This window comes from Leguminivora glycinivorella, chromosome 22 (assembly GCF_023078275.1).
Source record: "Leguminivora glycinivorella isolate SPB_JAAS2020 chromosome 22, LegGlyc_1.1, whole genome shotgun sequence".
NCBI lineage: Eukaryota > Metazoa > Arthropoda > Insecta > Lepidoptera > Tortricidae > Leguminivora > Leguminivora glycinivorella.
Genome location: NC_062992.1, coordinates 8023246 through 8040136, shown reverse-complemented (window position 1 = coordinate 8040136; position 16891 = coordinate 8023246). Strand labels below are relative to the sequence as shown.

General features: G+C 37.0%; 1 protein-coding gene across 1 annotated transcript in view; it reads left to right on the top strand.

Moving 5' to 3' along the window:
* Window positions 1-4604: 4604 nt before the first annotated feature.
* Window positions 4605-16891, top strand: part of LOC125237772 (dystrobrevin beta) — a 41325-nt gene continuing 29038 nt past the window's right edge. The window contains exons 1-10 of the mRNA XM_048144949.1: window positions 4605-4873; window positions 5968-6144; window positions 6933-7149; window positions 8273-8358; window positions 9889-10040; window positions 11803-11911; window positions 13047-13213; window positions 14750-14877; window positions 15669-15772; window positions 16381-16472. Of these exons, the coding sequence (XP_048000906.1) occupies window positions 5976-6144; window positions 6933-7149; window positions 8273-8358; window positions 9889-10040; window positions 11803-11911; window positions 13047-13213; window positions 14750-14877; window positions 15669-15772; window positions 16381-16472 (1224 nt within the window). The 5' untranslated portion in view covers window positions 4605-4873; window positions 5968-5975. The remainder of the gene's footprint in view (window positions 4874-5967; window positions 6145-6932; window positions 7150-8272; window positions 8359-9888; window positions 10041-11802; window positions 11912-13046; window positions 13214-14749; window positions 14878-15668; window positions 15773-16380; window positions 16473-16891) is intronic.

Genomic DNA, 16891 nt, shown 5'->3' with positions numbered 1-16891 from the left:
CAAATCATTTATTCTTGATAAATATAAACAATACAAACACATATTTAATAGTTGTGTTTGTATGTCATTGAAATGAAAACATTGGCACAAAAAAGATAGGAATTTCAATTGCAGTTTAATGGATTTAACATGTTCAAGCTATTTTGTCAATGTGAATGAGGAGACACACTGACATGTTATCCCGCCGGGCACTGACATTTTAGGCGGCGCCTGTACGTAAGTGTAATAATGGGCATGTCATTGTCGTTCATATGTGTGAGAGAGAGAAAAATATATCTTCTTCTCACTCTCACGTATTAAATTCTTTGTCTGTGCAATGGACTTATAAGGTGGCGCCATCTGTCACAAGCTTCGAGTGTGCCTCCTCATTGAATTTCAATGCAAACCCCTTGTATACTAGTGTCTGTACAGAAAGTGAGGAGTCGTGAGTCGTGGAATGTATTAGACCCCATACATTTCACGACTCTTCACTTTCCGGTCAGACTCTATGAATGGCGGCTCTGTAGGAGAAAAAAAATTCAATTTAAGTATTTTGTAAAATGTGTGAATGTACTTACGACTTGATCCGTAAGCGTGGTTTAGAAGCAACTTGAGATTGGGTGACGTGTATATACCTCCTATAATTTGTGGCGTTTATTTCATAATGTGTGGAGCTAGCATTATGTGACGTGTAGATGTCGGTTTCACAAAAATAACGCTTGTCAATAAAGCTTCATTGCTGCTAAAATTCGTTTAATAATAGTCTTTATCGACCATCACCAGTGTAACCTCTTTTTGATAGCCGGTAAATGACATGTTTAGTTCCGCTACTCGCCACCGCATCGTGCACAGCGTTTCCATAGACAAAAAAGTCTAGCGACCAAATCCACATGTACCAAAAGCTGTCAACGGTAAAAAGGACACATGAATCATGTACCGTTTTGCTTAATGTAAAAAACTATAAGCCCTATTGTACTAAGATAAAGTTGATTTTAGATTCATATTTTTTTTCAATTAATACGTTTTGGTTGGCTCAAAACCAACTTGCGATCCGATCTCACATGCGACCATTATCCACAGTTGATTTTGAAATGATACCACTTGACAGTTAGATAACGGTTCGAATAGGGCCCCTGGTGGTAGATCCACACAGATCTGCGCGCGCACCTGCTAGGTCCCGACAGAATATCAGCGCTGTGGCACTTGCGACAGCAATGCAGCAGCACATGCTGAGTCGGCGCCTTTTCGCAATTGTGTCGAAAAAAAAAAAAAAAAAAAATCAAAAAGTAAGCTAGAAATTAGTTCTGTAGACCTAAGTTGTATTCTTATAGTTCTTAATTTTTTTTTTCATGATATTTTTATGCAATAAAGTCTTTATCTATCTATCTATCTAAATCTAAAAAAAAAAAAAAAAAAAAAAAAAAAAAAAGAGGGGATAAGAATATGAAAAATAAAAATACGCACGTTACGCAACTACATCCTTTCTTTTATAGCGTGTAGTAGTAAAACTAAAATCACAAACACGACGCAGCTAGAAGAAAAAAAAAAACTAAACGATTATGAATAGAAAATACTTTAAAAAAAAATACCTAAAGCATAACGCGAAACAAACACGAAATTATTAGTGAAATTGTGTGATGCTTTAAAAGTGATGCCACAATATATGAAATATTATATAATATGTTGTAATTGCCAGCGTGAGCGACAAATAAATATTTTATTTCGGTACCCTTATCGTTAGTTCGCTTGGACTGCAGCACACTTACCGATGGTATTTTACCCCCTTAGCACAAATACATAATTGAAAAAAAAAAATAGATTGATAGATAATAACAAAATATTATTATCTAACTAAGATTTATAAAGCATTTCTGAATAATGTTACTAGTAATTAAAACATATCAACAGATGACGCTATCCAAATAAGGAATCGCTAAAGCGCATCAATTACATATCATATTACATATCTCAGTATAAGTAAACACCTGTCATGCAACAATGTTATCACTTACCATCTTATGAATGAAGTGTTATATATAGACTAGTAAGTAAATTATGTACTATAAGTATACCTACCGATAGCTTTAACTTTTTTATTTTATTTTAATTGTATGTTTAAGATCTAGATTGTTTTATCATTGTAAAGGCCTGACCTAAATGAACCATAGTTAATATCTATGTTAAAACAATACAATGCGTACCCTTGCCGTTTGTGATGCACTTAGACTGCACACAAAAATACGGTTATATTGTTTTTTTTTATTTAATCCCTTTCACATAACTACATAAGTAAATAGGACAGATAAACACAAAAGATTACATTCAAATATCTTATTGAAGTTTAAAAAACATTTATTGTATTGTATTGTATTCGTTTATTTCAGACAGAACAGTCCATATTGTTACATTACCTTACCCTTTCATTTAAAATTAAAGCTATAAAATTCAATAATTAATTTTATGAATTGATATTAAAACATATAGTCGGATGACACCATCCAAATAAGGAATCTCTAACTCGCAAATATTAAATATCTACACATCTCAGTAACAGTAAAACCCTATCGTGCAACAATGTATTCAATTAACCATAAACCATATTTAAAACTGAATTGTTGATAAACACAAGTATTTATCTTGGACATGACATTAATAATTATGTAAAATGCAAACTACATTAACTATTTCTTTAATTTTAAGTGTTTTTTTTTTAGTGTATAAACTTAGCTATAATGCCTTACCTGGTTTCAGAATGTAGGCACCCTAGATAATAATTATAAAAAAAAGGGTGAGCATGTACCTATTCTTAAAAAAAAAAAATTTTTTTTTTGTTTACTGCTATCCATTCAAACATATGCTAAATACATACGTTCTAAACTTCTCCTCAATGATACTAATAAATTAATCTCAAGATCAGATGCCACCATCTAAATAAAGAATCGCAAAATGCGCAACAAATATACAGGTTGATACAGGTATCATATTATTGCTGAGATGTCAGAAAAGTAAACATCTGTTCAGGTAGCATTGTAGGTATTCATTCACTATCTTTATGTTATGAATTAAATATTATAAATAGACTTTGTAAGCGACTTGTGTATTCAATCAGCATTAAGGTTTCTTTTAATACTTATATAAATGTATAACTAATAGAATTAAGTAATAAGATTTATTTTAATATGTTTAACCAAAACAAATGTAAAATCGATAGAATTAAGTACATAAACGTAAGTCAAAAATAGTTAACTACTGAACTATTTTTGTCTTGAAAAAAAGGGGAAAGCTGTAGTGAGGTCACAGTCATAGCAGCGTCATACACTCACACATCTTAAACAGATAACCTTTACAGAACATTAGATTAACAATAAGATAATAAAGTATCAAGTATCAAGTACCAATTAACCTTTGAAATATGAGAACATAGTATCATGGAATAGATACCATGATAACTCCCATATAAATAGATAATTAGATAATATCCTACTATATAAACACGATGTATCTTCAGTCAAATATACAGAGTTAACCACAGTCTTGTCTTGTAATTTACCTCCGGTACCTCATACATTATACCGAAGTCAACTAAGTATTCTTATAGACAATCTTTAAATGCAGAATGCAGATTTGCTTTTTAAAAATAAAACATAGCCAAATTACCTTTGGTGATGTCTATTAAGACATGACAAAGGTAATTAGACTATTAAAGTCTTGGGACATCCTGTGTATACGTCTACCAACTACCAACTAACTTAGGCTATTCAGCACTAGATGGCACTAGTAGTTAAACTTTGAGGTTTACATTGTTTTAGCCTGATAAGTTTTTATTTGACCCTGAGAGATTCGAGTGTCGCTACACCTGTGACCTGTTTATCGTTGGGAACAAACGTAGTGATTCAATGCTCTTTGGTTGGGAACTTGAGTTAATATGTCATGAATATAAAGAAATATAATTATGAATTCAATAAAATATCAACTCTTTTTTAATTACGAAAGTCGCATAAAAATCTCCATTATTTCCGTCATATCAAGATTCCCCTTTCGGAATTATCCGAGCATTTCTGTCATTCGGAATTACCCTAATGCGCCTTACCTACTTTGTGGCCCTACGAGTTTTTTAGTTCTGGCAGTGCAAGTTTTTGACGTTTCAAGGCTTGGTCATGATCATGATAGCCACTTAGCCACCCACGTACTTCTCAAATTGCTGCAGCTGTAGTGGTCGGAACGGAAGCCTCATCGTTGGCGAACGCTAAAGTAGAAACCGCCAACTTCGTTTCGGTTTGTAGGGAGAGAGAGGGAGACGAGGGAATCCTCCCAAAGTCCTCCAGCCACAAAAACATGTCAATTTGAAATAAAATTACATGTGGCAACCCTAAACTACAGTACGTTTCACTTTACGCACTTGTATTATAACCTTTATAATACAAATTAATCATTTGGAAATAGCATTCATATTAAAAAGTTATATTTATGTAAGTTAAGATATATTTATAGTTTAAATAAAATTGGTAAATTAAGTTTTACCTTATTCTTAATTAAAGAATATTCATTGATTAAACGTTAAAAATAGACGGCAGGATTTGGAACGTACCTGCAATGGCAGACTTGTCATGTTGATTCCAAGATTTCTTAATTTATTAGCCAAAGTAATGTGTTTTATTACGCATTGATTACATTAGGCACGGAATAAACACTCATTACGTTTGTACTATTTGAATAAATACATGTGATTGTGTGTGAAAGTGGACTTACAGTGTTTAACGGCGGAATAAATATAAGAAAAATATCGTTGCATTAAAGTATCTTAGAATCGATATAACTACGAAAATATTATTCGCCCTACAGCGAATTCATTATCGCTATGTCAACAAAATTATGAGTTAACCGCTAAGAGCAGGTATGTGCAATCCATGTCGGTAACACTTGAAAGTAACGCTAATTTTCGGGGCGAGTGGTCGGTTTTAAATATAGTGTTTGTAATCAGCATTTTACGAGTTTTTCTGTAGATGGCAACGACCTTCGCTGATAAAAAATACGTAAACAAAGCTAATTGTAGCATACCTCTGTGATTAATTCGGTAAAATCATTATTTTTAATGGGTTTACGTTTAACTCTTGTTTCTCCTAATGGTAAGTATTGAAGAGCTCAGTGATTTACTCAGTAAGCTTTTAATAAATGTTTCCAATGAATACAAGTAGTATCAAGTCGTTGTCTGTTGACCAATAACGATACTAAGCCAAATTTGAACAACTTTGACATTGTGTGAGCTGATGAAACTGCTTTAAAATATCAAGTATTAGATTTATTAACTATTGATGTTACATAAAAAAAAAATTCACTTTCGGTTAATTTATTTTGGATTCATGAAATACTCGGTCTGGCGCAGTCGGTAGTGACCCTGCCTGCTACGCCGCGGTCCTGGGTTCGAATCCCGGTAAGGGCATTTATTTGTGTGATGAACACAGATATTTGTTCCTATAAGTATTTATATATTATATATATATCGTTGTCTGAGTACCTGTCAACACAAGCCTTCTTGAGCTTACTGTGGGCCTCAGTCAATCTGTGTGAGAATGTCCTATAATATTTATTTATTTATTAATTTACTCATAGATAAGATACATGCTTACATACATTTTGGTGATTTGGTATGATTATCAACCAATCATGTTTAGATGTTACTACCCTTTATTCACATTTCAATCACACCTCAATACAATAAAAAAATATATAAATTGTGCATAAAATTGCAGAATAAAGGGCCTTTATTTAAATTTTAATTAAATCACTGAAACTTTTTATGTTCCACGAACACATTTTAGAAGATATTTCAATCTACTACACTTAAAATCAAATATACTAATCTTTGGACAAACATATAAATTATAGTCTGTCCAGCCACCTTTGTTTATGGGAAGACTGGGAAGGTTTATTGTCCATTTGTCCCATGGAAAAACTTAATATAGCACCTTATTTATGCTAATTTTCTAGGAGTCACAATGTCCCTCGAGCGTGACAGCATGGGCGTGATGCCCAACGCCGGTGTGGGGGCCTCGGACCCCCGATCCCAACTGCACCAAGAGATGAGAGAGCAGAACTTTGATCTTATCCGATTCGCTTCATACCGGACCGCTTGCAAACTCCGTTATGTCCAGAAGAAGTGTAACTGTGAGTGATGTACCAGTTTCAGTTGTTTTTGCATTAATGAAGTCTTTCTTGTAGATACAGTGTATTTTTTATATTATTTATTAAAACCAAAATTTATTAAAAACATATGCAACTCCGTATAGACAGATCAAGTCTAAAAAAAACATACCTAAAGCTCTAGAGAAAAAGGTACCGTGGCCTAGATGGCGTTACACTTTTGGGGGACTCTGCTAGATGGCGCTAATATTAATATTTGACAATTTAACACGTATCAAGCTAACAATTTGGGCCAAATGGTCAAAACTGAGGTTCAAAAGTTTTAAGCTTGTGTCGAGAGATGGCAGTCTATGCACTGTGATTACACATTTTACTTTGACAGTAACTCTCTTTAATACTCTATCCTCTTTGTTAAAACCAAACTGTCATATAAACACATGACATATTATTAGCAATACAAAAATGTACTGCAACTGTTTGTGTGCTGTTTACTTTTCCATTACGAAATTATTCTATTTTTAAATAATTTAAAGAAAAAATACATTAAACACATCTAAATATATAAAAAAGAAGAAACTGACTGACTGACATATCAACGCACAGCCGAAACCGCTGGACCTAGAGATTTCAAATTTGGCATGTAGGTTCCTTATAAGGTGTAGAGGAGCACTAAGAAAGGATTTATCAAAATTCACCTCTTAAGGGGGTGAAATGGGGTTCCAAAGTTTGTATGGAAGAACAAGACTACGTACGCCAGCTAATTTCAGCATTCTTGGTATAGCTCTACTAACCGACAATCTTTCTTTTTCCAGTACACGTAATAGACATATGGAACGTAATAGAAGCGTTCAGAGAGAACGCTCTGAACACCCTGGAGCCCAATGCCTGTGTGAACGTCACTCGGCTTGAGACGCTAGTGTCATCTCTGTACCATAACCTGAACAAGCGGTTACCTCCAGCTCATCAAGTGTCGGTAGAAGCATGTTCGGCTCTGCTGTTGAACTGGTTGCTGTCAGCTTATAGTACTGGGTAAGTTATTAGAATTATAGGCTTAGACCTTATTTAGACGACGTGCGAACTCGCATGCGATTTTAGTCACATTGCGGGCTGTTGAGGTTACCTACAATTTTGCACAGCCATCAAATACCGCAATGTAGTAAAACTCGTATGCGAGTTCTCGTACCGTCCAAATGGACCCTTATTTAGCACTAGCTCTATCCCGCGACTTTGCTCGCGTTAAATTAGAAAATTGCAGAATACTAATTATTGTGTGTGTGTTTGTTTGTCCGTCTTTATAAGTGGAGATAGTTAAAGCGATGGAGGGTGTGACATAGGCTACTTTTTGTCTCTTTCTAACGCTCCACTTCCCTAAAACGGAGGGTGGAAGTTTGTACGTAGCATTCCGCAATTTTTGAATCAAACGCGAGCAAAGAACGCTAGTTTATTATAAAAGCTATGTTTTTTAAATATTTTCGAGGCTTGTAGGGAATACAGGGAATACAAGCTTGCCATTTAATAAGGGGTGTTAAATGGTAATGACATTTATGTTAACTGAATCATAATAACAATATAGCACTGCAGAATGCAGACCACAACTATATAATCAGAGCCGTTCAACCTTGTCAACTGAAATTGATACTATTTTACTATTGATACATACAAACTATCTAGAATCTTACCCATGACATATTAATAGATCGTTTTACAAGTTAAAATACAATATTTGCAAACTGAGTATAATAAAATAATAATAGGTATATTTTTGAGATAAACTCACCTAGGCCGGTATAAAATTTACTACTTTTTAAATTTACTCCATTAAAATGAACTGTGACTTGGCCCTTGAAGGGTACACAAGGGTACAAAACCAGGTGCTCAATGACACCATTGCACCGATCTGTCGCCAGAATCTACCCTTCAACGACCAAGTCACACAACATTAGCTACAATAATAAAGAAATCGCAGTAAGTAACCTTAGACTTGGCAGGACTTTGTCTAGTTTTCATTACTTTTTAAAGATAAGCAGCTCCATCGAGTCTTGGCTAGTTTTTTACAGAATGTCTTTGGTGGAATGGATTTTAGCTGAAGCGACATATGGTTTATTAAATATTTTTTTATTGAGTAACAAAATACGCTTTTCTTCTGTTTCAGTGAGAATGTGGGCAAAATAAGGGTGTTCTCAATAAAAGTCGCGTTGGCAACGATGTGTGCAGGAAAGCTGATGGATAAACTACGATGTAAGTATTTCTATTTAGTTTCTGACATGATTTGAAAGGTCCTGTGATGTAGTATGTATTTACCTATATAAGTAGTACGTAAGCACTGCCTATATAATCGTGTACCTTGCCTAATATGAGTCAGAATAAATCATATATTCATCGAAGCTGTTGTTTCTCTAATGCCATCCGTACATGGCGACCCTGCCTTTTAAGGCAGCGGCCTCATATTTTATAACAATTGAAACATCAAATCTTTCCTATAAGTTTCATATATAGAGAGGAAAATCAAGAATCGATTTTATGTGTTCTTCCAATTTCATCAAAAATTTAATAAGGCAATGAATAATTTCTAATCGCTCGCGTTAGAAAGAGACAAAAAGTAGCCTATGTCACTCTCCATGCCTTCAACTATCTCCACTTAAAAAATCACGACAATTCATCTCTCCGTTTTGCCGTGAAAGGCGGACAAACAAATAGACACACACACTTTCCCATTTATGATATTAGTATGTTTTTTTTTTTTTTTTTTGTGGATAGGTAGACGTTTCACCACTAATAAATATATTTCTGTCATCATCTCCTCAATATGATCCGGTAGAAACTATCCGGTGTTATAAACCTCGTCAAAATTTTTTCACACTCGGATCAGACATATTATAAATAAAAACGCGTTACTGTACAATAAAAATACTGCACATTGGCTGCCATCCAAAGTGGCGGTTTTTAAACCCGTCAGCAATAAACAAATCATACTTTATGTCGGTAATAATGTACATTACTGTCTTAAGCTGACTTTAATACGTCAAACAATCAATTTGGCTCGCTGCCAACATATTTGTGTGCTGTTAAAATTCCTGATATATCTTGATGATAAAGTGTATTGAATGAAAGGAGAATGATTAAAAAGCTATTTTTAATCTCAAGTGCTATTAATGACCATATTTTAATACAGATTTAATTGTTAACTGATTTTTTTGCAAATTGGCTATGATCGACCCAAGTACCTATATAATTATAACGAGCAGAAATTCATGGTAAATTTTGGTGTAATATACAAGTATAAGATGTAGTTTAAGTTCAAATATTACACCAAATAAACGATGTCTATTCTATTTTAAATGATATCTGGATATTTTTGATACTGCAACATTGAACAGTTATTAGAATCAAAGACATATGTAACTCCGTATAGACAGCTACAGTCTAAGAAAAATACTTACCTGAGAACTATGTAGGAAAAGGTACGGTGACCTAGATGGCGTTACACCTTTGGGGGACGCTCGGCTAGGTGGCGCTAATATTAATATTTGACATTTTAACAAATATCAAGCTAAGAATATGGGTCAAATTGTCAAAATTGAGGTTTAAAAGTTTTAAGCTTGTGTCGAGTGATGGCAGTCTATGCACTGTGATTACATATTTAACAGTAACTCTCTATAATAATTGATCATTTTTGTTAGAATCTAACCCCATTTAAACCTTTACAAATAAATCTCTAGCGACACTTAATGCACAAACTGTACTACATAATTGTTTTTTATTTTATAGATATTTTTTCGCAACTATCGGACGGCAACGGGCACCTACTGATGAAGAGGCTATCTGACTACCTAAGAGAAGTGCTTGCTTTGCCGGCAGCCGTCTATGAGTCCCCATCATTCAGCTATGACGACTCACTGGCGCTGTCTATATTCAACCAGGTAACCAATCTGACCGAGACTGCTAATGATGAGGCTATCTGACTACCTAAGAGAAGTGCTTGCTTTGCCGGCAGCCGTCTATGAGTCCCCATCATTCAGCTATGACGACTCACTGGCGCTGTCTATATTCAACCAGGTAACCAATCTGACCGAGACTGCTAATGATGAGGCTATCTGACTACCTAAGAGAAGTGCTTGCTTTGCCGGCAGCCGTCTATGAGTCCCCATCATTCAGCTATGACGACTCACTGGCGCTGTCTATATTCAACCAGGTAACCAATCTGACCGAGACTGCTAATGATGAGGCTATCTGACTACCTAAGAGAAGTGCTTGCTTTGCCGGCAGCCGTCTATGAGTCCCCATCATTCAGCTATGACGACTCACTGGCGCTGTCTATATTCAACCAGGTAACCAATCTGACCGAGACTGCTAATGATGAGGCTATCTGACTACCTAAGAGAAGTGCTTGCTTTGCCGGCAGCCGTCTATGAGTCCCCATCATTCAGCTATGACGACTCACTGGCGCTGTCTATATTCAACCAGGTATTCCTCCGTCCCCATTTCACCATATAGAACCACCAGACAATCGGCAATGCGGCATCGCTTCACCGTTAATATTCCAAAAATACGCACTAAACGTTTCGCTTCAACATTTCTTTTGCGAACCGCCAAGGAGTGGAATGCCCTGCCTGAGTCTGTGTTTCCGCGTGAGTACAATCCAGGTCTCGTTAAAGCAAGAGTAAATAGGTATCTCATAGGTAAGCGTGCTAGACCGCATCGTCACATACCATCAGGTGTGATCGTGGTCAAACGTCTACCTATTCATACTAAAAAAAAAACCAATCCGACAGAAACTGCCAGTGACGAGGTTATCTGACTACCTAAGAGAAGTACTAGCTACGCCCACAACTATTGAAATTTATTTATTTATTAATATATACAATTTACACAGCATTACAGTTTGCACCAAAGCGCTGGCAAATTTAAACATGCTTAGGAAAATAATGCTTAACTATGTACTCATCGCCGTCATTCAGTAATGACGACTCGCTTGTGGAAAACAAGCATATGATGGCCCGCTTGGTGGTAAGTAGTCACGGCACCCTATGTCCGCCTGTAACCGTCACCGTACACTGAGAGAAATTTGCATTGTGAATTTAACAAGTTCGACTTGTTGCGGTTTATCCGTTTGAATCAGCCAAACGTATGTTTAAAACAATATGTGTCAGGTTGTTTTTATAAAATCGACTTGTTGATTCAAATATATTGCCGATTCAAATGACAAGTAGCTTGTTGTTTGAACCAAAGAGCACATAGGCGCTATTTTAACCAAAAAACTTGTTTAACTAACATGAAAACAGGGGCCTATTGCATAACAATTTACAACTTGTATTACAAGTGGAACTCTCTTTCTTATAAAATGAATTGGATGGGGACTATCGCTTGTAATATGAGTTGTAACTTGTTATGCAATAGGCCCCTGGTTGTATTTTCTCTCAGTGTATCATACTAATTCTTGTAACTCCGGAGGTCCGGATCCTGTTAAAACTTCTATTTTGAAGAACTCTGTACTCATAGACCCTCGCATGCCCGGTCTGTGTTTAACTATGTTAGCTGTGTGATATAATTCGGACAAAAGCCACCATCTATTGACGAAATGAAAAGGCCATCTGACTAACAAAGAGTATCTTTGGTTTTTTGTAACATTTCCGCTGATTTTGTTTCAATATTTAATATTGTGTTTGTATTGTTGGCCCACAGAACGGCAAGATAACAGTGAACGATTTCCTGGACACCTTAATGTCAGACCCTGGTCCGCCCTGCCTCGTGTGGCTGCCGTTACTCCATCGACTTGCTAGTGTTGAAAATGGTAAGTAAATATTAATAGAACAAAACATATCGACACAAATCGTTGCTTTGTATTAACTTATTTTATTTAGGATTAGATTTAAGTACCTATACTTATTTCATTTTGAATATTTTTTTGTAAATTAGGAAGTGTGAGCTAAATGGAGCTAGAATAAAGTCCGATTGGGAAGCAACTCCACCTTACACCTTACTTACTGAAGTTGGACGAGAGGGCTTGTTATCGGGTCAACTGTATGTTTGTTTGCCACTAGCGTAAGTAATAAAAACGGCGCTAGTTAGCTATGTCATTATAAGCTTTTATTCAACTTACCTTGTTAGTATGTTAGTTAGGGTCAAAACGTAGAAGCTAAATTTGACCCACTTTCCGGTTTCCGATTGAGCTGAAATTTTGCAGACATAATATATGTAAATCACGTGACAATGCAATATTATGGTGTCATGGAGTTGATATGATGGAGCAGAAAGGTGGCCATAGGAACTCCGTTATGAAACGCTGTATCCCCAATTCCCCATCGAGCAAGGGGTTTTTAGAATCGTCTCGGAGAGCAGTTGAAAGAAAAGTACAGTCGGCCATAAAAGCTTGTGCCAAAAATGTTTTTTTTTTGTAAAAAAACTTATTAATATACAATGGTTTCTCGTTTGCCGCGTGATATCTAGTAGGTGTAAGGATTAAACTGTTAGCGTAGTAGGCTTTTCCGCCTTCATCTCAGTGCCCTCTTAAATAATAAATAAGTAAAATAATAAATAAATAAATATTATAGGACATTCTTACACAGATTGACTGAGGCCCACGGTAGGCTCAAGAAGGCTTGTGTTGTGGGTACTCAGACAACGATATATATAATTACTTGTATACATAGAAAACATCCATGACTCAGGAACAAATATCTGTGCTCATCACACAAATAAATGCCCTTACCGGGATTCGAATCCGGGACCTCGGCGCAACAGGCAGCCACTACCGACTGCGCCAGACCGGTCGTCAAATTCCTCCTCGGTCCTCTTAATTGGATGGATGGATTGGAAGTATGTTCTAAATTAAAAAATAGAAACGTGGGACTTATTCAGTATACTCAACTCATATTTTGGCTTACTGATCCTTATGTGAAGTATTAATAGAGCCCTCCCTTTTCCAGTGGTCCACCCCCTGGCCTGCTCTGCCTGCCGCTTAAGCTCGCTGACCGGCTTCCGCTACCGCTGCGCCCGTTGTGCCAACTACACGCTCTGTCAGGACTGCTTCTGGCGCGGCCGAGTCTCGCAGGGCCACACTAACGAGCACGAAGTCAAGGAATATTCACACTATGTATGTATAATTTAGTTTTTTTTAATAGGAGGTGGGCATTTTCGCGAGAATTACAAAAAATATTTTTTCTAAGGTAGGTAAATTTTATGTTTTTCCTACTCAGAATCACGAGCCCTTTCGATCTAAGATAAGAGAAGAGACAAAAAAATGGTCCCAAAATTTTCTATTATTTTGCATATTTTCCACTTTGTAACCGCTGCATAAATAAATAAAACCGCTGCAAAGTGTTTGAAAAATGGTAACGAAGTGGAAAAATAAATTTGGGACGCTTTTTTCCGCCTAGTAGGATGGAAAAGGCTCGTGGATTCTGAGTAGGAAAAACATTAAATTTACCTGTTTTAGAAAAAAAAGTTTTTGAATCTTTTTTCGCGAAAATGGCTAGGTGCCCACTGCTGGACAAAGACCCTTAGTATAGAAACCGGCTTCCGCTACCGTTGCGCCCGCTGTGCCAACTACACTCTCTGTCAGAATTTCTTCTGGCGAAGTCAAGGAATATTCACATTATGTATGTATGATTTAGATTTAGGGAAGTACCGACTAGTCGGGAAAGCCGACTATCCGATCACATTTGGGGTCGGCAATTAGTCGGCGACTAGTCGCTAAAAAAGATAATAATTTTATGCGTGATAACAGTACAAAATTAATCTCTAAAAATGCTAAGGAAAATTGCGAACGAAGGACCAAACAAGTAATTCAAAAATTCTGGTGAAATTAATAGAAAATTATGTTCTGGCCGACTAGCCGGCTAATTGGCCGATTAATCGGCCACCCAAGCGCCGACTAGTCTATAGTCAAATTAATAGTCTTACATCCCTTGTTTCTGACGTAATTAAAAAAATAATAATTTTCGACAAATTTTTGACCCCACTTCACATTCTCAAGATCTTTGATATGACTGTGTCATCTAATTATATTAAAGTTTCTATTTGTTCGATCCAACATTTATGAGTACATATTTCGAAGATGTATCAGGTGCTACGAAAAATCACTTCAATATTTATTAGTTTAGTTAGATTAGTTGCCAAAGCAGACCTCAGGCTCCGATGAGCCGTGGCGAATGAAGTGTGGCCGGGATAACGTAAAGAGGAGAATGATGACCATACTTTAATAATTTTGATGCATTTTCTATTAACGATTAGCCGGGTCCTCACAGAACGAGGCACGTCGCGAGGCAATTTCCTCGTGCGGAAAACGTCCAATGTAAACGTGCCTCGGTCGAGGTAGGTTGTTCGGCTGGGCAAACGCGCGGGCGTAGCACGTCTACATAGCACGTTTGCCGCGCGAGCAAATTGCCTCGCGACGTGCCTCGTCCTGTGTGGACCCGGCTAATGCCAATTTGCCCCCTATTCCATGTACCAACTTTTCCCCGATACTTATATTAATTAAAAAATATATATATAATGTAGGTTAAGCATGTGATGTGACGATGTTTAAGCGGATTACATCAGTGTTTTGACGAAGCATACTGTGGCAGATCATGTTTGTATTTTTTTTATTATGTTTTTTTTAAATGTCTAAAAAATAACTTTGTTTCAGAAATCTCCTTCAAAGCAAATAGGCGCAACACTACGCAAGTCATTCCGATGTGTACCCGAGCGGGCTCGAACCCAAGTCCCTCGCTACCCTGACCGCCCCGAGCGCACGCTCAACCTTAGTCATATCGTGTAAGTACAATTTTTTTTTCACCACACGGTAGAACGCTTGTTTGCCTGCCCCTCTAGCATAACTTGCCTTGTCGCGCGCGAGTCCATACTTGAAGTCGCGCTTGATGTAAAGTAAAATAGTTATAGTACCTAAGCGGTTATCAAACCTAGACAATGTAATTTTTAACGCTTATATCCGATTATGACAAATTACAAAATTCTTTATTTCATTAAAAAAAACTGTACATATAATTTGAGGGATGGTGTCTCCCGGTAAGAAATATATTTTGCCTGTGTTGGGAGGCCTTCCATGATTATTAAAGCAATGTTTACTAAAATAGATAACATACACTAAAGAAAAGGCGACGAAGCCCACTGGTGGCCGAGTCGGGGATCGAACGTGGGTCTTCAGCTTACGCGCCTAAAGTCCTGACCACTAAACCACCCGCCCGACGTGGTATCCGTTGAAAATTCTCGTTTATGTTATCCCTTTGATTTCTTAATTTTTCTACTATACGTCTATAGATGTAATTTTTGACCTCTTTCGTCGGTTCTTATGGTATACATGTGGGATCGGAACGTAAAGTCATGGCGTGAAACGGAACGTTGTATGATAGTAGAATGACAGGAGGTGTGAAAGGCGATGGGAAAACGGTTTGAACGATGAGCGAGCGAACGTGAAAGAATTTAGTAAAATCTGTTTAATTTCTTATGTGGTGTTTAAATAAAAGTTATTCATTGTTTATTCCTGGGTTTTCATTCGAGGCATAACAATATCCCACATACAATTATAAGAATCATCGGTATTTCAGACCTCCCTCGCCAGTACCGGCGCACAACGGTTTTCCCGAATATGCACCAGGCTACGTCAATACCGGCTCTTTGGACTCCCGGTCCTCCAGGTCTACTCATCGCAGTAAGTATTAACGGCTCAGCCACGACATTTTTCTAAGCGCGACAGCGGTGAGCGGCGGCCATACATTGGAGCGAGACACAGCGATGGGACTTTTCATTCGCACGTATGGCTGCCGCTCGCCGCTGCCGCGCTTAGACCAATGTCGTGGCTGGGCCGTTAGGAATAACACTGTTGGAGATGGGCATTGGTCCCATCAAAAACGAGTAAGCGATGAGCTGTCGATGATAGAAACGAACAAAAGATAGCCCCTCCCGTGTAAATGAAAGGGACGCGATGATAGCGCGAGCGAGTTATAGTTCGTTGCCGAGCAGTTTTGGCTTGCGCAATGATCCATACTAATATTATAAATGGGAAAGTGTGTGTCTGTTTGTTTGTCCGTCTTTCATGGCAAAATGGCATGGATTGACGTGATTTTTTAAGTAGAAATAGTTGAAGGGATGGAGAGTGACATAGGCTACATTTTGTCTCTTTCTAACGCGAGCGAAGCCGCGGGCAAAAGCTAGTTGATTATGCTTGTCAAACCTCCTCTATATTCCTAGAGATATTTTGATTATATGCTATTTTAGTTATGCATGTACCTAAATAACTAATTTTTTATTATTATTCAGGCATAGCAGAACATTTGTCGCGTGGGGTAGACGACGAACACAGACTGATTGCGCGATATGCTGCGCGATTGGCGCACGAAAATCGGACTATGGTAACTAATTTTTTAAATGTGAATACTTACGGCCTGTTTCATAAATAAACTTCATTCTAAAAGCTATCTGGCAGATAAAAAAATAACACTTTCTGTCTCTCTTTGTCTTGCAAGAAGAAAGAGAGCGTGTTATTTTTTATCTGACAGATACCTTTAATCGAAGATTCTGAAAGAGGCACTTACAGTACTATTTCTTGCTTGCTATAAAATATAAACTAGTCTGATAGCGGTGGCAATTTAGAATTAAGTGCACAAATATGAAAATCGTCTTGGCTGTCACAAGCAAGCCCCCTTTCTCTTTTTCTTTTTTATTTATGTATTTTTAGGGTTCCGTAGTCAACTAGGAACCCTTATAGTTTCGCCATGTCTGTCTGTCCGTCCGTCCGCGGATAATCTCAGTAACCGTTAGCACTAGAAAG